The 20,393-nt window shown below is 36.3% G+C and overlaps 2 protein-coding genes across 2 annotated transcripts; both read right to left on the bottom strand.

Annotated features, from left to right (window-relative positions):
- Nucleotides 1–3,681: 3,681 nt before the first annotated feature.
- Nucleotides 3,682–5,412, bottom strand: LOC103971954 (GDSL esterase/lipase At2g23540). The gene is made up of 5 exons (XM_009386120.3): nucleotides 5,077–5,412; nucleotides 4,749–4,879; nucleotides 4,432–4,680; nucleotides 4,113–4,368; nucleotides 3,682–4,017 (listed from the first exon to the last, which is right to left on the bottom strand). The coding sequence occupies exons 1-5, from the start codon at nucleotides 5,318–5,320 to the stop codon at nucleotides 3,794–3,796; spliced, it is 1,104 nt and encodes a 367-aa protein (XP_009384395.2). The 5' UTR covers nucleotides 5,321–5,412; the 3' UTR covers nucleotides 3,682–3,793.
- A 1,350-nt stretch (nucleotides 5,413–6,762) lies between these two features.
- Nucleotides 6,763–16,535, bottom strand: LOC103971952 (sodium/hydrogen exchanger 1). The gene is made up of 14 exons (XM_009386119.3): nucleotides 15,971–16,535; nucleotides 15,766–15,884; nucleotides 13,882–13,979; nucleotides 11,750–11,809; nucleotides 11,585–11,631; nucleotides 11,273–11,467; nucleotides 11,108–11,154; nucleotides 10,847–10,913; nucleotides 10,612–10,712; nucleotides 10,271–10,372; nucleotides 9,268–9,406; nucleotides 9,128–9,190; nucleotides 8,424–8,507; nucleotides 6,763–7,427 (listed from the first exon to the last, which is right to left on the bottom strand). Exons 1-14 carry the CDS (start codon nucleotides 16,136–16,138, stop codon nucleotides 7,104–7,106), a joined length of 1,614 nt encoding a protein of 537 aa, XP_009384394.1. The 5' UTR covers nucleotides 16,139–16,535; the 3' UTR covers nucleotides 6,763–7,103.
- Nucleotides 16,536–20,393: the final 3,858 nt, after the last annotated feature.

Raw genomic sequence — 20,393 nt, 5'->3', positions numbered from 1 at the left:
ATAACAACAAAGATGATTGTCTGATAGATAAAATAACAACAAGCGACAAGCAACAAGAGATAGAATAACAACAAAGATGATTGTCTGATAGATAAAATAAAATATTATAAAAATGAGGATATAATTAATAATTAAAAGGTTTATTTCGTAAAATTATAATTTATTATTTTTTGAGGTGATCGATGATAATAAAAAAGGATCATGTAAATTCTAATTAAAGTGTCATGCCCATGACATCAAGATGATGTTCAACTACATCCACATGTGTACGAGATGAGACAACAATGATAGTAAATTAATTCTTAAAAATACTTATTTCACATCTTATATCATGTTCAATCATCTTTCTGAAAGCTCCATCGGATGATAATTTTCCCATAACTATAATAAACTCTAGAATTTTCATGTTCTTATAAAAATGATACTAAAAGTATTTTTTTTCCTTCCATCGTCATAAAAAATTGTTCCTAAATTTTAAATTTTCATTAAATAAATTTATTAATTTATGAGGGTGAAATACTCAACATTGTATACTGTGATTCTCCCACTGTATCCCTCGCCTTATCATCTCTATTGTGTGCTAATTTGACTCCAAATCAAATGTTCGGTCAACCCATATGTTCTTCTAAGTTGCATAATGTCAAACATAACACTCGACGGTTTAGAAAACATCATCCATCTTCGGAAATATCAAAAAGAAAGATCTGTTTTAGTTGCCAGTTATTTTCTCTTCATAATGGTCGATACTGTCTGAAGAGCCCGAAGCAGAGCTAAAAGAAGCAGCAGTGATATCTATAAGAACTGGTCAAGTTTGTGACCGAGTTCGTAGCTCATTAGGAGTATAGAGCTCAGTTTTGTGATCATCTTAGAAGCACAACCTATGAGCAGAGTTAGAGATTCCTTTCTTGTAGAAGTTCTTCGAAGTTTTGAGAAATTGGTGATGTAAATTTCTGTTTCCTTTTCTTGTCCTCTGTCGACATATGATCCTTCAGCTGACTTTGTCCAAGCGAGATAGCTGCTGAACAGGAAGCAGCACTGTTGATGCGGGGGAGAAAAGGAAGAAGAGAAAAGGCTGAGTTAAAGAATGCAGATCAATTTTCCTGAGACAGGCGAAGAAGAAATATATGGATGTAGCTCAATTGGCAGAGTTGTGGAGAGAGTTAGCAGCTTCGGAGTCTGAAGAGGAGCCTAGCAGGAGAAAAAGAGAAAGCAGAGCAAGCAGCAGCTGTAACAGCAACCAAGAAAAAAAGACAAGAAGGGCAATTGATACTCTATTATCTGCTGCATGGTGCTCAGGAAAGGCTTTGCCATAGTTTCTGTAAGCTTAGAGAAACTACTCCATGATCTTTATCTAGGCATATTATGATCTCCAGAAAGGACAATAGCAAAACTTACTGTCCATGATTATTAAGTGACGATTAATGATCCAAGCCAGTTAAACTAACCTTCTTTATCAGATGATACATGGTGACAGAAAGGAAGGTCAGGAGATTACCTTCTTCCTGGATCACAGAGCCCTGATAGGAGATTTGCCAGAGGAACAGATGCACAGATGATAAATTCCCCAGGTTTGCTCGCGGATCATCCCATATTATTTACTATGCGAAAACATGACAGGTCTCTGAGAGAGAATACAAAGTCGACACCAAAAGAAGAGACTCAAAAGACAAAGACAATCCCAATTTCTTGAACTCGGCTGTCACAGCTCTCTTGATCATTGTTGTTTCAGCACCAGCAGGGATACACGAGCATCACACGTCGACGGGGTCGCGAGCAGCAGACGTGCACCAGCGCCAAGGCAATGACAAGCACCATGATCAGGCCCAGGGAGTTGATGGCATCGTTTTCTGGCTCAATGAAGCAGACCTTCCCCATCTGTGCTCGAGATAAACGCAAGAAGCTACCACGCAGCTCTTTAACTATGAAAGCGAAGAAGAGCTTTCAGCAATCTTTGCCGCGAATCTTCTCTTCGACCAGTAACACCGCTAGTTGGAACATCACTGTCGTTCTTCCCTGTCCAATGTTCCAACGTTGTTCCGACTTTTGGCTTGTTTACTTCGAGAAGACCTCGACAGCACCCACAAAGACTTGAGCTTGTGGTCGATGTCTTATAGCAAGAGTGGTTGTGCGCCATTGAGATAAATGCTTGATCCATGAACGGGAATCTGACTCGGTGCACATCGCGCTGTTTCTTCTGTGTGAGAAGTCTTAATTTATAGGGCTCTGAAAAGTCAGAAGTCTAAATCCATTCAAAGGCATGGGTCCATATGATCTTTCAAAAGATCGAGACTCTTGGATTTCCATCCACTCCTTTACCTTCACCTCAACTCCTCAAATCATTGTATTAAAGTTTAGAGGGACACATATGTTATTTCCAAACCTTAAAACGCATTTTTTTCCTCATTTAATTATAATTTAAATTGACCTTACAAATCCTTGTGGTCTTTGTGGAGACTTAAGTGCTGCTTTTAGGCGGAGAAGATACATCATGCGAAACATCCGCTGTGTATGACTCTACCAAATGGTGTGTGCAAGTGTACGTAACATAAGATGGATCATTCTCGTGACCTTCATCTATTATCTTGGGAGGTTGTTTATGCACTGTTACTAAATTTACTTTGCTAACCGTTATTATTAAATATCTAATTTAATAATAATATAACTGTTCTCATGATCCAAACGTTACCAAATTTTCTATAAATGTTCTTGATGGGAGAACATCTATATATATATATATATATGAAGATTTTGGTCCTTGGGCTCAATCATTTCTTTGAAGCGAAAGGGTTTCCTATACTATCTAAAGCGAGAGATATGTGCCGAGAAGTGCCAAAGTTCAAAAAGAAATCTCTACAGAAATTTTTGACAACAATGGCCGGAGGTATGCTATTTTGTTTTCGCATCAGTTTTTATTGTGTTTTTATTATAATGATTTAGAAATACAAGTTGGTTTCAGTAATTTCTTAAATGTTAAACATATTTTATAATATTTTAATCGTATTGATTCTATGGTTCAAATCATAATCCTTGGAATTATCCATGCATGGTAACTATAGTTAGGCTTGATGGCTTCTCCTTCCACTACTATCTTCAACAATCGTTTGGCTCTTCCTTTGTTAAGGGTTGACAATTAATGTATGTGACAATTATTCCAAAGGCAAAGGTATTATGTTGGGAATATGTGAGAAAAAGCTACCTGCCTTTTATAATACTTATTTAGAATCAATTGATTATTTATTATTTTAATATTTTATTTCAAGATCAATAAAATTCTTTAGCTTTTTTTATTTGATAAAAAAAATCAATATGACAAATTTCCAATGTTATTAAAGAATATATTACATTTGATATCTTTTATGAATGATTGTATGAATAGTTAATCGATTGGCCACTCAAATTAGGATAAAAAAATTTCTTAGTCTTTGGATGAATTCATATGTGAGTTTTTTTATTTTAATTCACACTCATTAGTAAAGTTTTTTAATTCCCTTTTTGCAATAAAACATAAATAAAATAAAATAAAAAGTTCCTCAAGTATGTTTGATAGAGTCAATCGTGATCCGTACTTAACATTTGATCATTTTATAGAAGATAAGATTTTCCCAGCTATATAAGGAAATCTTTTTATTCTGTTGAGAAAAATTCTTTGTTGAGAGAAATCATTTCTCATATAAATAGGAGAGAGAAAACATGTTAATATATTGAAGCATTTTCATTTCTTGGCAGATCTGCCAACAGTCGGACTTAAGGCTCTTCGCTGTTATTTACTATCATTTCTCACATTACAAGAATGTCACAGCTCCAAAAGTTGTCTGAGATTAATGGGAGATACATACCTCGTATCCCCATCGACAATATACTTAGCAAGGAAAAGATTGGCAGCCTCGCTCGGATGATACGGATCCCAAAACACATACTCCGATCGATCATCACACATCGTGGAGGTCGGCCCACAAGGAATGATCCCCTGATACTGCCCTCCGTCGCCACAACAAGCATAGCTTGTTGTTCTGAAGCCTGCATCCATGATTTGATGCCCCCACATGCAGTTCAGATACATATAGCTTCCAGTAATTCTTGTCCTAAAGAGGATTGGCAGATCGAACTCTTACCGTGGGATCGATGGTTTGTGAGCAACTCCATCACCAAGTCATATACATTGGCGAGGACGAACTTGGCGCCGGGGAGGTTGTCATTGAGTTCTGTAAGCATGTCCCTCAGCTGCGAATTGTACTGCACCGCAAGCTGGTTTGGTAAGCTAACGCACTCCGCCTCCTTGACTTTGTTGATCGTCTTCTGGTAAGGAATGCATCCTATAGGCCCGACGTTGGCGACCACCACCTTTCGTGCGTCGAGGGAGTAGAGTCTCTGCCATGGAGCGACGTGAGGAGGACATGAAGTATATACATGTGAGAGGGTCGATGAGCTCACCGTGAGTTGGCTGCGGAAGCTGATGATGAGGCTGTCGATGAAAGAGTCCGGTGTCTCGGTGGCTCTTTCTCCGGCGGAGACGACTGGTAGAAGGTAGTTGTTTAGGAAGTCGTTGGATCCTATGGTGATCGAGAAGATGGATTTCTTCATCAAGAACTCTTTTGCTTCAGCCTTCCCCAGTAATCCGTCCAACTGTTGCCGGGTGATGTTGAAGTAGTCGAGTTGGACGTCCATTCCAAGCCTGTTAACCTGTGCCGGTCTTACGTTAAGGATCAAACCCTGCATATATAATGCTACGTAATTAGGAGAGAACGTACAAAGATTTTTCCTGTTCCATTCAGAATCCCTCCTCCTCCAGAAGCATAGTTCACTCCGTTCAGTATGACTCTTCCTGTTGTGTTGGGGGCCAAAAATGGCTGTGCGTAGTTTTCTTGACCAAGTAATTCTCCTGCAACAAGTTCTGTGAGCTTCGAGAAACACAAAAGAAATATGTGCTCGTGGTGTTGCTGAGATTTCATGAACAGAGTGATGTTGTGATTTCGCTACTACTACTGTTCACTTGCTAACGAAGGAAAGGGAGAACTACTACTGTTCACTTGCTAATGAAGAACAGAGTCTCATTTCAAGAAGAGAGAAGGAGCTCACCGATGATGTCTGCAATGGTCCTGCCGTTGGTGTACCGGCCGGTGGGCTGTCCGCCGGAGGCCGAGAAATCTATGCCGTTTGGTCGAATGTCGGCCTTCGACAGCGACGGCAGATAGTTGTTGTTGCCGGCATCCACAAGAGAGTCTCCGAACACAAAAGAGGCTTTCATTCCCTCATCACCTCCACAAACAGCTACAATGGTGGTGCAAAGCACCACAACCACCGAGGCCAACTTCATAGCCATTGATGCCCTAAGCTTCTCCTCCCTCTCTCTATCTCTCTCTCTCTGTCTCTCTCTCTCTCACACACACACATAGCTTGGGTTTTAAGAAGCATGAATTGGTTTGACACAATGGATCTTGCTTGGAAGTGGGGAGTAGCTGTTGTTGGTGTTGAGAGATGGTGGTTCATCCACACTTAACGCTTGAAGTACTTGTCACATGGCTTGTGCCTGACACTTCGGGAAAGCAGCAAAGGGGTCAAAGAGTTTGAATGTGTTGACATCAGAAGTTACATCAAAGCTTTGGACTACTGGAGATTTAGGTATGAGTTAGGTGAAGGTACAAGTAATTATGTTGAAGAAGATAAGACAGTCCTCCAAATCATGTGAATGAGAGAGATGGAGGATTGATTTGCTGCTGTAGCAATCTTTTCTTACCTTACACCACCAACTAAACGACGTTGGGATTCAAGTGTGCAGGTACAGCAGATGAGCCTCTCCAGCCTTGCAAACCATGAAATCTAACAAGGCAAGTATGGGAGGTTTTCACAAAGTGATGGAGAAGCAATGAGAGACAATTGCTTATACTTATTTGCTGATGAATATTCTTTTTAATTAACTATAAGTTTTTTTTTTTTTTGGTATTTTTGGTTGACATTGGAATGACCTGATCAAGTGATAGATTGCTGATTAAAATTGAAATTATGTGTAATGTTTATATTTTGGTATAAGATATCCTACTGATTACATCTCTCCAAATACATGCACCAGCACAAGAGATGGGAGTAAAGACATTAAAGAGGTTCAAGTGAGATCCATCCCATAAGGTCAATTAGGGCTTGTTAGGCTAAGATAACTCTTCTTTTGTTCTTTAGGGAAAGAAGATTGAAGTGAGATCTTTGAAATGAAACAATTGTTTAAACATATACTTACCAACCCAAACCCAACCCAACCATATCAAGAGATAAAAAATTCCTTGTTCAAATTTGTTGGGATTAGGCTAACACATCTACGTGAAAGAGAAGGATGGAAAGCAACATATTGTGCGTATTGTATGAAGACAATAAAGCTAGAATGTGAGAGAGAGAGAGAGAGAGAGAGAGAGAGAGAACATGCAGGTTTTAGATCGTTTTCATAGACACAGTTTTTGTAAAAATGAAATTAGATTAAAAGCAAACTTTTCAAGAAAGAAAGATTATATCATTTTTGCATAGCTAAGATGTTATATTATCATATTTTTTTTAACATTGAAATGATTTTTTCAAATCTAACTTAATATAGTACAAAATAATTTAAATAAGAGAAATAAAAAATTTTGAATTCGGCAAGGATTGAAAGAACGATAGATAAAGAGTTGAATATTTATGAATACACCAAATCATCTATTGAGAATCTTTTCATAATGGAGTAGATTAATCAAAATAAAGCTTTGTTTCAAAAGAAACAATCCCAAGTACAAAATAAAATAGACATAATGAAGAAGTAACCATTAATGAAGTAATTTCCAACAGATTTACAATATAACAGATGACATCCAACCTCACATCTTTAGGCAAGTAAAACACAAAGTCACTCCATACCACGAAAACAAAGAAGCCCTTCGATGAACTGATAGCAATATGACTCTAAGCATACCAATCAAACGATGAGAAGAAAATATGTACACAGCAATCCAACGTTAAGATCAACAAAGTCCAAGATTTAAAGAGTATCCATACCCATATGTACAATGAAACTATTTTCGTCGCTGTTTTCTTTCCATTGTCTACTTTTTTTTTTTTTTCTCCATTTCCTTTGTGGGCTATTGTCATTCATGAAGGTCTTGTTCAATTGGTGAACCAGGCACAAAAGGAACGAAACCTCGCCCACCAAACATTGGACGCATAAATGCATCGTCAAACTTGCGCCAATAGTGATGAACCGTGTGAGTTGGCTTGCTCAGGAGCATTCCCAGTCTAGTTGGTCGAGGTATGAGCTGGCCTCCCATTTCACCCTCTGATCCATGCCTGTTTTCAAGAAGTGGACATGACAGGGCTTTGGGAGTTGATGGCTCAGATAATATACTGCTAAGATGCTTTGCGCTATGAGGCAATAGAAGCCTCACGAGAGGCTTTGTCATCAATCCAAACACCTGAGGTAGCATTTGATGGCAAAAATCAGGAATTTGGCAAAGAAAAAAAGAGAGAAATACAAGAATGTTGCATCTAGCTACCAGAGAGATATCAATTTAAATATGAAGAAATAATTTACTAATGATTCACAAATTGGCTAGGCCAATAATCTACAGGATCCAATACCAGTTACCATCATAGCTTAATAAAACTATAAGCAAACACAAAATGTACTAAAATTAAATACGGCCTTTAAAATTTCATTTTGATTTCTACTTCCAGTTTAAAAGTGGCACTGGAGTTGCATAACATGTCAAAATATAAATGCACAGGAAACTTTGGCTAGAAAATTTGTTCATTGTTTGATTTTACTGGTGTATCTTGCAACCCTTGGAAAATTTCTCAAGAACTGCAATATTTTGGTTTTAGGGAAGAGACAGTGTTTCTCAGACTTTCTAAGTCATTTCTATGTAAATATGCATGAGAATAGATAAGTGACTGCAATCATCGTGTCCTGTAGTTATTCCCTAGATTTCCACATTAACCATTGTGTTTATTGTTATGTTGTCTTTATTAATCTATAGTGATTGGTTTATGCATGTAGAAGACTAGATTAATAAAAGGTTTGATATTGCAATTGACACAACAAAGTACCCCAACAAAAGCAGCACTGGTATTCTGTAATTATTTCATTTTTTGGGGCAAACAGCCAAGCCATTTAATTATAGAATACTTTTTAGGTAACTACTTAACTACATTACGACCATAGAAGAAATCATCAAACTAACAAGTGTTATAACAGAAATATTACTGGAAGCAGAAAGCCTGGAATACTCCACATGATGATAATCATGCAATTTAATATTAAAAAAATAGATGAGAATTTGCAAAATATGTTTGAAGAGTTTTTATATGTTACATGATTTTAGCAAGATATCAACAACTCAAGTTAGGAAGTGATGAAAATGTGGTCAAAAATTAATATCATGCATTTCAGTTGGGAAGGGATGTCTTACCACAGTGCTAAAGAGAACAACTGTTATTGTGCTGGTGATCATTATCGCATTCCCTCGCAATTGTGTATGGCCAGATCTCGCAAACTGCAAATTTTAATCTTTACTACATGCTATTTTCCCATAGTAAAGATCAAAAGAAAGAATGCAAGGTAAATCTAATCTTTAAACTATTAAGATAAGTGGCTATAAGAGAAAAAAAGGTCACCCAAGACCATAACAACCAACAGAAGTTCTATAGAGAACTTCCAGTGATGAAGACTTTTAAGTTATTAGACCATTCATCAATGAAAGAAATTCAAATTTTTCTGAGTTGGAATTTTGGCAACATACATTATTCAATCTGATTAATGTGCATATTATCTACAAAAGACTCCTTTGCGAAAAGTATCTATTTCCAAGTAAATTGCATGTAACAGTGAAGACATCAAATTCATGGTTATGTAAATTTGAACTCCATGATTGAGGGTTGGCTCAGAAAGATAACATTTTATTCCCTTGCTATATTCAGACAAGCACAAGTTTCTTCTTTGCTTTGAACATTCGAACACAAAAAGGCCAATGAGAATCAAATGCACCTAGCTAAAGCATCATATGATCTCATGGAACTATATTAATGAAATGTGTAGAGACAGTGCACAGGAATAATCACCTTACGTAAACTCGAAAAGTAAAAGCAAAATTTTAAATATATGACATATATTAACCTGATTGTAAGCAAGTGCCATTGAAACAGCACCTCTCATAAGACCTGCCCACCATATCGTGATCTGTCAAACAAAATTTTATATACATATTAACAAAGTGGTGCAGGAGAAATATGATAGTCTCAAATTATGAAACTCACTTGTTGCTTAAAGATGATTTTCTCATCAGGAGACTTCTTTGTCAAGTTGGATAAGAAGGACAGTGGGAAAACAAAAGCAGCTCTTCCAATTAGAACCAAACCAATGAGAATTGAGCTAACACCAACTGATTTTCCAGGGCTGCAAAGGTGCAATTAATAATATGAGCAGAAAAGTCAAAATACACAATTCAATATGAGGAAGGGAAAGTTTTTTACTAGGAATAATTCTATTATCAGATTTTCTGATATGATAGGTTCTCTTTATGAAAGTAAAGAACAGAGAAAAAGAATTTCACTAGTAACTATGTGCAACTCATGCCTGCCAAATAGCCCAAGGAGAACTGTATATCTAGCATGAGAATCTATGTTGTTACTCATGATAAATACATCTAAATTGGCTAATGTAAATGTTATACAGTCTTTATATTGAAACAAGTGGCAGCACATGTAAATGTTTCTATAGTAACTACAATGATCTAAACTTCATGGTGGACAAAATTAAAACTCGGAATTTCACTGCTAATGCACAAAATTGAAATGGAAACAGATGGATACTTCCCAAAACATATATTCGATTCAACCTTACTCTTGTTATCAACGAATTACAAGTGCGATCACTTTCATTTTCAGAGTAAAACTTATAATCACATATTTGACCCTCGAAATATCATATAACTGCAAATGGAATCTGAGCTGATTGAATATATAAGTTGATTGATACTTAAACTGCTTGAAGTTTGTGTTTCTTGTGTGAAATAACAACAAATCAGCCCTTAAACTCCATGACCAAACAATTTGAGACTCGGTCAAAAGTCAAAACAGCAGTGTGTAACAAGTGCCATATCATTAGTAAAATACCATGCAAGAATCTTCTGAAGTAGAAGTCCTCATTGCTTTGAAAAATACCAACTACAGTAACACTGATGCCGTAAAAAACTAGTCCATATACAGGATAAAAAGATAAAGTTCACAGTCAACTATATGCACAACAGGAATATTTTACCTGCCACTGACGAACTTCCACTTTTCGATGTCCAATGCATCCATTCCAACATAAAGGAACAAGAAAGTCTCAGCAATAAATGACAATGTCGCGAAGGAATGCCTGTGAATTTAGGAAGTCAAGAGGAAAGAAGAATATTTTAGAAGGAAATAGATAGGAACAAGTAGAAAAAGAGAAGAAAAATTAATATAAAACAATAGAATATTAACATAAAATAGACAGGGACAGGGAGAACAACGGAAAAAGGGACAGAACAACTCGAACACATCACAGAGGCTCACTAAAATTTAACAAGCAGCAGCAGTTCCTAGCTTGAGATTTTAGTGAATGTAGAAACATACTTGGTAGTAACTCTTGAGCTCTCTGTCACATTATGCCAGGTGTAGTGTGACATTACTATGCCACAGAAGAATACTGTGAGAATGCCACTTAAATCTAACAACTGCAAAACAAACAAGTTCTTCAGAACATTTTCAAATCATTGTGTACCTAACATACCCAGGATTCAGCGGAATAAGTTTTCAGAAGAAACTATTGATTCTGAAACTTTTTCATGCAGCTAGATTAGAATCTCACTTCAGCCAGCATATATGATAGGTACGCCATGAGAATCATTAGTGCAACTTCACGATCAGTGGAGTGCCTGAAGTTAGGAAGGATGTATCAAAAATTTGATTCATGGAAAACCAACTCAATTCTCCTTCCAAATGTAGAATAAGGAGATTTCACAGCTAAAATAAAGATAACAGAAGTTCAAAAAGGAAAGCATAATTATGCAAAGAACTTTGAGGTAATAGTAAAAAAAGAGGATATATTGAAGTTGACATGTATAACAACCTCCCAAAATACAATTTCTTGATGATGTACGCACTTAGCAAGCCACTCTGCAAGTAGTAGCATAATTATCTTCAGCAATAAGCCTAATGCATCTGCAAGTGGAGGAATGGAAACAGCATATCTTCTATAAACTAGTACCAAATAGTGTAAGTGAAAGGAACTTACAAATGCTCCAAGGAAAGTGCTGGTGATAAACAGATAACAAAAGTTTGACAAAAACTTGAACACTATAATAGCATCAATATGAACAAGATCAAAATTTTGGATTGCGTTGAAAAGGACAACTGATGTGGCATCATTCACCACACCTTCACCAAAAACCAAGCTATACAGCAAAGGTGTTTCATCCTGATTAAGAACCTGTCATGGAAGTTAAAGTGTCCTGAGTTACTGAGTAACTACTTGAATAAATAAAAAAAATTATTTGTTACTGTCACAAACTAGAGAAGGCATGACTCCCAAGAAAAGTATTGAAACCTGCAGGGTACAGACAGAATCTGTTGCCGAGAATATTGCCCCTATTGCTGTGGGAACAGAAGGACAGACCAAACTCAAAAAATGAGGAATAGTACCAAATATAAATATACAGTGTAATGTATCAGAAAGATAAGAGAATAAAATAAGATAAATAAGAGATTTTACCGAGAAAATCTCCTATGTCTAGTGAACCAATATCCATTTTTCTGAACAATGCAATGGCTCCTGTATTCAGCATCAGAATTGAGAAATATTAACATATAATTCTAGAAGAAAAAGAAAAGAACTGTTTCCAAAACCACTGAAAGTTTTACATGAACACTCAGGATTTTTGTGAACAGGAACTATTGTCTAACTGCTAAAATCTGTGCATTAAATATGACCAAATTAATCATGTCAGTAGTTGAGACCTCAGCTTTTCCGCATCTATGAGTAAGAACTAAAGCTCATCATTCACATTTACCAATGCCTTAACTATTAATGGAGAAAATATTTGTTCACCATTAATCAGTTCAGAGTTTTAAGATTTGTTAGCATAGAGGATAGGCCCCTTCTGATAAGGACTTTGCTAATTTGAGGGTCAGAAGCATCCCTGAAGCTAGCATCTACAGATTATCGAAGGACAAACCAAGACAATTAAAGTAAATACTGATGAATTAAATAAAAAAAATTGTTGACTAGGCCTCTAGACTCATACTGCTCTCATATATATATAGGAGTTGTGTGAGAAAAGCTAGTTTCATCATCCCACAAAATCCCACCATAAGAGACCTCCAGGACTCTCAAAACACAGGTCCTAGTAGCAAATATTTTTTCTAACCATGGTTCTTGAACACCAATTGGGGTCAAAATAGGATTCTAGAGACTTTCCAAAATGTCAACTAAAAATAATGATGAAAATACATAGAAAATAATAGTAAGTTTCCTTCTTGGTGTTGTCCTCTTGTTGATTCTGACCTCGGTCAAGTCCTCGGACCACTAGAACTGATGTTGACCATGAATTCAAATACTGACCCGACTAAATACCAGCATCTGACCATATGGGGTAGTATGGGTCAGAATACCACATGGCATACTGGTGACATATCAGTCTGGTGGATTTATCAAAACTGGTGACTGAGATTTAAAAACCTTGATGTTGACAACTTTACCCCTACAGTCTTTAAAATAGATGAAGGATGCCTTTTTTCAAATTGGAATCAAACTGCTCTAAATCAGGAATCACATTGAAATATTAATCATTTTTTTATATCAGACCTCCCTTTCAACCATGAAAGCATCACCAAGTCTGTTCAAACATGGATACAAGCTGTTATAGTCATTTCATTGATGTTCCATGCCTTATGGGGAAACGAGTGATGGTCCCAGACCCAAGTTATGTCTGGCCCAGCTCTAGGAGTTGCCAGCTAGGGTCCATAGCCCATATGTGCTGCCACGAAATCCCATAGGTTCCCCACCCCGTTATGCTTTGATCTTGGCTCACTGTAATTTGAGCCCTATAAGTGTTAGGTTCATATTTGCAAGAAGCATCATCAGAATGGTCTCAGGTAGCAGGCGGATGATGAATCCTCACTGAAAGTAGGCAGGGTGTATAACTCTAGAGGCCCTGCCCAGCCTCTAGGGGGACTTAACCAAGGGGTTTTAAAGCTTGAGTAGACCCTGAGAGACCCAGGACATAGCAACATTTTTCAATAACAAAGAATCCTACTAAACATGCCTGGTTTTCACGCTATTACTATTGTGTGATGTACTCAATTATGCTTCATTGCATGACACACCATTAGAAATACCCAGCAGCAGTGATGTACCTAACTTATCCTATTCTGTACACCTTTGTTTAACTGGTTTGAGACTCTTTTTGGAAGTAAATGGCAGGGATCCTTTTCAGTAGTAATATAACCTTTCTTGTGCACATAAAACCTAACTTTCTGAAAAGCAATAATGATGACTTGAATATTCTACCTCAATAGTTTGTCTCCAAAATAATTTTCATGATTTTGTACTGCACTTAAATACACAATAATCATCCTGTATGTCACAACCAAACTAGCACAGGACTAAGTGCCACCTGGAGTGAGATATTCATCAAGTGGCTTAAATTGTGCCCAAAGCAGGAAATTTTCAATTTATGAATCACTTAAATAGGTAACATAAATTTAAAGAATGCAAGTTGTTAAAAGAATTATCTTCCGTCGTTTGATATTTTCATAAGAGAAGAGTTCTCGGCTAAAATGTGCCTAAAATTCTTTTGGGAGTTCTATAAAAAGAATATTGCATGCATAAGAAAAAGGACTTACCGAAAGAAATTATGAAAAAGGAAATCAATGTTCCAACTGCACCAAACAGCATGATTGTCATAAAGTTACGGAAAAACTGTTTCTTTTTTACCTGGAACCTGGTGAAAAAGAAAGCTGAACATCACCATAAATCAAAAGATTATCACTGTAAAAGGTAAGTTGGATGCAGGTAACCAGGTAATCAGATATGAAGGAAAAGGAAACAGTAACATGATATGAGAATGCTCTCGTAAAAGAAGCTCTTTCCTATGAAGGAAAGAGGAAGCTTACATTTATTTATTATGTATGCAATATAGGCATTCAAATAAAGATTTCCCTAAGCCCTTAATTACCCTGGTGATTAGTGATGCTCATTTACTCAACGTGGATGCACATATAACTAAAATGGACTTCAACATAATGGTTCTGTTAGGAAATCAAATCTCAAAAAGAACTTATATGCTTCCAGGTAGAGGAGACGTGTTCCAAATTATTTTAATTCTAGTTGATAGTAATTGCAAGGTGTCTTCATTGTTTGTAAGGTAGCTTTAAGTTGAGGTGGCCTTTACTACATGGGACATTTTTGTACAGTTAACTAACTTTTACCTAAATACACAATCATTTTATAAAGTTTATCAGGTGAGGAAGCAATAGGTATGGGTGACGAAATTTTCTTTGGAAGCTACTGCTTTTATGTTAGCTTCCTTTGAGGATTTATCAACTGCTTGAAGTCTTCAGATCAATTAAATTTCTTCATATGTATGTATACATCTCAGCAAATAATCATCACACAAGAAAATATTTTCTTTAATTACCACTTCAATTTTAAGCAACATTCGGATGACAGATATTGTAAAAAGTTGCAGGCTTTCTAGTTACACTTTACCAATCAAAAATGAACGGACAACAATTTCTGTTGGCATCTGCAACCTTGATAGGCAAAAGTATAGACATTCAGATAACAGATATTGTCAAAAATTATACTTTACCAATAAAAAATGAATTAACAACAATTTCTGTTGGCATCCAAAACCTTGATAGGCAAAAGCATCAACCAATGCTTCTGTAGCAGAAGTCTACTTTCTAAAAAGCCAACAGCTACAAGGTCAACTACTAATAAGTTTGAGCAAGGATTTCAATAGATCACTGGATCACCCAGAGCTAACAAATAATATTGCTAGAATATAATGTCAAGCTTGTGATGATGCATTAGAATTGACCATTCATCGACCACATGGTTGCTAAATTTCCATCCTACACTGTTCATGTAAATGGTAAGCATCCTTTACTCAAGCAAATATATTTATGTCTTTAAAGAATATATGCATACATACCCACTCGCAGTACAAGATGGAGTATAGACATGCATGCACCTCTGAATATAGTATATACTATAGATATTTATTTTTGACTGGTTCCTTTAGATTAAGGTACACAAGATGGCATTAGCATATATTTTACTTACCACCTCTAATATCTATCAACAGAAACATAAAATGTCCTTCCCTCTGAAGTCTACCACAGAAAATGGTAGAATCTCAATTGTTAATACTGTCTATTGTCTTGAGTTACAAGTTTGAGCGCATGACAGCTAGTTTCGACACTCTATTATGCTTTTAGAAGGCATATCAACTCATAATCACAGAACCAAGGGCCATTGTCAACACAGCTGACAAGAATTCAACTTCTAGAATAAAAACTCAAGCACCAAGCTTGCATATGATACAACGTTAAATATGGCAGGGGATACCAAGCCACAATAGGCCCATTAAACAATAACGATGCACATATCCAGAGCAAAGGAACTAAAACGACTAGGCAACAGCTAACAGAGCAAGAAGATTGTCAACAAGTCTCACTGATATTGTACTATGGTATAAATTTGGAGCACTCAAGGAAAATTACCCGGCATTGAAAATTATCGGTGGGAGAAGATAAATGAAAAAGAGGTCCTCACTGAAGACTAGGACGTGAGAGCTCTTCCCCTTGGTCGTCAGCAAGATGACAATCCCCGTGCACAATCCCTGCAATAACAGAAGCACCGATTCGAACACAATTCCCTGCGAACCCGCACAAATATTACCACTAGGAAGGGGCTCGATAGACCCACGATGATGAGGGCGGTGATGGACTCGTTCATCCAACGGTTCTCCTCGAGGAGGTGGCCGATCACAATGCAGCCGCAAAGCAGCGCCACGAAGAGGTTGATCGACACTACCGAAGTGTGGTCGGACGTGGCCGCCGCCATCCCCAGTGGCGCCACCAAGTCGAACACCATGCCTGCCCTACCAGAAACCGAGCAAATCACAACAGAATGCCGCCGGAGTCGAGAAAGACAGGGGCAAGCCGGGCGGTTCACGTCTCCCACGAGTCCATGGCAGGGTCTCAGCTCACAAATGTCGAAGCTAGGTGCCTGAATCGGGAAGAAACAAGCCTTCCTTCGTGAGAATCGGAGAGGCGAGAGACAAAAAAAAAAGCCGGCTTTCTTTGCGGAGACGTCGCGGGGAGTGCAAGCAACAACTAGGGTTCGATGAAAAGGACGAGAGCAGGGGAATTCAAGTGGATCGAGGGCGACATCGGGATCGCAGAGCGAACTCAGACGTCCATGAGGATCCCGCTTCCCTCGCCTCGGTCACTCGCTAGCCTTCTCGTCTTCTCCTACCTTCTCTGGCTCGCAGTCATGGCAATATAAAGGCACGCATTGCACTGGGGCCCAAAGGGGGACGGTGAGCCTACGCACCTGCGTGTTACGTTTTAGTGGCTATAAGAAAAGGTGTTTGCTGTATTAGCGGTGTAGCGGAGAACTGATGTCGCACAAGCGACAACGCGTGACCGAGTGTGCTGTCGCCTGTCGGCATAAATAGCTTCGAGACTTCGCGTGCTGACGTCCGTATATTTGTTCCTATGCGGAAGCTTACGCTAAAATTATATATTATATATTTATAATTATGCACTAGACTGTACTATACTCCTTAGGCACTTTGATATGCAGATTTTAGGTTTAATTATATATTATATATTTATAATTAGTTATTTTTAGTATTTTGATATATTATTTTAACTTTTTTAATTATATAAAATTATATTTTTAATTTATATTGATATTTTAATGTTAAAGAAAAAGAAAAAGAAATATTATTTCAGTCAACTATCACGAAGAACAACGTAGTGGTGTCGGGTAAGGTATGAGCGACGCTCGCTGGATCAATAGCTGGGAGGCATTACCGGCCAACAGTGACCGGCATTTCGGCTCACACCAAACACACGGTGGTGTTTTGATGACAGAGAGAGAGAGAGAGAGAGAGAGGAGAAGGAACACAATTGTGATTTGGATCATTACTACGTTGGCTCATCCAAGTGCGTACGAGTCGAAGTCACCGTCGAGTCCGCCCGCTTGGCCATGCTGGTCTCGCCTTTTTGACCTCTGTGACTGCGGCATTGCCAGGCGTTGGACGACAACCCAAGTCGGAGCCGACACGGCACGACAAGATTCGTCGCCACGGCAAGGGGTGGAATCCTCTTTATAGATTCCGTAAGAGATCCGCTCCTGGATTCGGTGATGGGAAACGGACGAGTCCTGCGGAATCACATGCGCCCACGTACAGTGCGGGACCCGCATGTCACGCGTACGATTGAGATGGTTGGATTCATAAAACGACTAAAATAGTCACAATTTTTATTTATAATTAAATATATTTGTAATTTTTTTTTGTTATTATTCTGATATTATATTCATTATTCTCTTATCTCTCTCAACATATTCGATTAGATTTTATCCTTTTGTTTTACAATATCATAAAAAAATTAGTTTGATAATAACATAGTCATATATTTTATATTTTTAACCTCACATATAATTTTTAGAATTAAATTATTAAATCTGTAATATCATATTATTGGAGACTTAATTGAATATTGATATTTTTTTATTTATTATTGAGGGATAAAAACCTGACAGAGTGGATGATGAGTTTGATTCTAATAACTATTATTACATTATTCATAAATTATATTTTCTTTTTCTCTAGCCAGATTTATTATTTGACAATCTTCTTTGAGCAGTCATCTAATCAACTTCGAGTAGGCAACACATGAACAGAAAAGAATAGAATCATCAACCCATCATCATAAGAGGAAGGCAACATAACCTTTATTTCTGTGTTTACTTATCAGTGCTGATGATTCAATTCAACATAAACGATCGAAAACTTTACCCTACAACAGTTTTTGATAGGTTTCAGGAGACATCACAAATGAACTTTATGAGCTTTGCCAAGATTCTTAGATCTTGGTCGGTAAGCTTTGTACAAAATGGAGGAAAGAGTATGTAAGGAAATTGAGTGTTTGGACGGATAGCAATGATTTGGTCTCCATGGCTGATTACTATACCTCTATCTTAGGAGGTGCAACAAGATATATATATATATATATAGCATACCATTTTCGAAGGGAGAGAGAGAGAGAGAGAGAGAGAGAGAGAGAGAGAGAATTGTGTACATTGTAAGGAATTCAAAGATGGTATTATATACTATTATATCATATAAACTAATAATAGGAAAGATGTCAATTAGTAAGGACTTTAATAGTATATCTTAAAATTATAAGTTGCAATCTTGTCGCCATCATTTATTCTTAGAAAAAAAATATATCTATCTTAATAGCAATGATATCTTAGTAACAATCAATTAGACTCAATGCGTTCTAATTTGAACCACCATAAATTTAATTTGATTTAATTAATTACAATCATGCTTAGATTTAGAAACTTAACCTTATTATCCATAGCTGAATGACATTTAATAAAATAATTTACATTCAACAAAGGCCATGGTTTTGGATTCATCCAATGGTTTGAAACTTGCCGAAGAGAATATATATATATATATATATATATATATATATATATATATATATATATATATATATATATATATATATATATATATATATATATATATATATATATATATATATATATATATCCAATAATTATAACAATATTTATAATCAAATAAAATAAATCCACTATAATTAATTATTAAAATATCTTTCTGTTGGCAAAATCATTAATAGATTATTTCAATAAATTATTTTATGTAAAAGTAAAAAAAAATAATCGAAGACTGCTCTAAACCTTCGGTGTATATTAACAACACATCTTTTATAAATAAGAATATGATTCATTGTGAGGCAATTAATCATACATTCCCTATCAAAACTTAATATGTTATAACCATTACCTTCTTGCATCCATGCATGTGTTTTATTTTTACATGGAGAGGGCAGCAAAGATTAATGTCTTGATTAGATCACATCGAAAGCGATAACATAACTAGGAGACATCTCAGATTAAACGTCATTTGTATCTCAATTTTTAGATTTTAAAAAAATTATATTAAAATTTTTATAATTATGAAAATAAAAATATTTAACCTTATTTCAACTTAAATTATTAGTCTTATTGACAGAAAATATAACATGTGACAACACATATATGAATGATATGACACCGTGGGTAACTGTTCTAATGGTGATCGATCTTATCGATGTCGATTTGAATATCAATGATAAGGAAGAAAAGGAAAGAGGCATCTACATTGGTGCTGCACCGCTCTGTCCCACTTTCCTTTTTCAACGTCGTTTTATATTTATGTCGATAATGGAGGAGGACGATAAAATTATCCTTTTTTCTCTCGTTTTTGTACCGTTTATATATGTATTATTACGTGTTATATCTTTCATCAATAAAATCGATGTTATTATAGTATATGATTGAATATTTTATTTTTATAATTGCAAACTTAATTCATCCGTGACTCGTCAGATTCTCTCACCCAAAAAAAACAATGAAAATTTATTACAACCCATCTGTCGCAGGAAGAACGATTTGTTTATATTTTTTAGGAAGGTCCAGCGACAAGACATGATGCCAGAAGTAGTGAGTATGGAATCTTTCGTCTTTTCATTTGAGGCTCCCATAATTTACGTGACGGTCTTGAGAATGTGTGTCTACTAAGTTAGGTTAGTGTAATTCCTTTTATCATTCCAATTTCTACATCATTGCATCCACTATCATTTAATATTGATTTGTCTTCTATTCTGTTTCACAGATCGACATTAAGATGCATATTACGTCTAGACTATCCTTCTTTTGAACTTTTAAGGGATCAATATGCAGAAGATGTCAAGCTTATTTATCCCTTCAATCTACGTCCTCATCATCGGTTATCGACATGTATGATAGTTTAGATGGAAGAACACTGATCCAACAAAAGAACATGTACCATAAGTAACAAGAGTTGTATACATATGAATCATTTCTCAGATTAGATTTTTTTGTATACATATGAAATAGTTTGCTTACAAGAAGTGCAAATCATCCAAGTGTAGAATGTATTTTTCATGTAAATGGTTTTTTCTCTCAACAGATTTGCCAACCTATTATATGTAATCAAGTATTTGAGAACTGAACCATAGGATATTCATATAACAGAGATAACAGAGATTGAGCGAAGCAAAAGTAGATCATCACG

This window comes from Musa acuminata, chromosome BXJ1-11 (assembly GCF_036884655.1).
Source record: "Musa acuminata AAA Group cultivar baxijiao chromosome BXJ1-11, Cavendish_Baxijiao_AAA, whole genome shotgun sequence".
In the NCBI taxonomy this organism is placed as follows: domain Eukaryota; kingdom Viridiplantae; phylum Streptophyta; class Magnoliopsida; order Zingiberales; family Musaceae; genus Musa; species Musa acuminata.
The sequence above is the reverse complement of the archived record's forward strand: the minus strand, read 5'-3'. Positions and strand labels throughout refer to the sequence as shown.

Bases quoted from the DNA above. Each gene is read 5' to 3' on its own strand.
- LOC103971952 (XM_009386119.3), bottom strand. From the start codon at position 16,138: ATGGTGTTCGACTTGGTGGCGCCACTGGGGATGGCGGCGGCCACGTCC. The intron at 10,373-10,611 runs GTATGTTTCTAC...CTAAATTCACAG, and splicing joins AGCTCAAGAGTTACTACCAA to GCATTCCTTCGCGACATTGT. The intron at 8,508-9,127 runs GTTAATATATGT...TAAAATTTGCAG, and splicing joins TGGCACTTGCTTACAATCAG to TTTGCGAGATCTGGCCATAC.
- LOC103971954 (XM_009386120.3), bottom strand. From the start codon at position 5,320: ATGGCTATGAAGTTGGCCTCGGTGGTTGTGGTGCTTTGCACCACCATT. The intron at 4,880-5,076 runs GTGAGCTCCTTC...AACTTGTTGCAG, and splicing joins GACCATTGCAGACATCATCG to GAGAATTACTTGGTCAAGAA. The intron at 4,369-4,431 runs GTGAGCTCATCG...GCTCCATGGCAG, and splicing joins GCTTCCGCAGCCAACTCACG to AGACTCTACTCCCTCGACGC.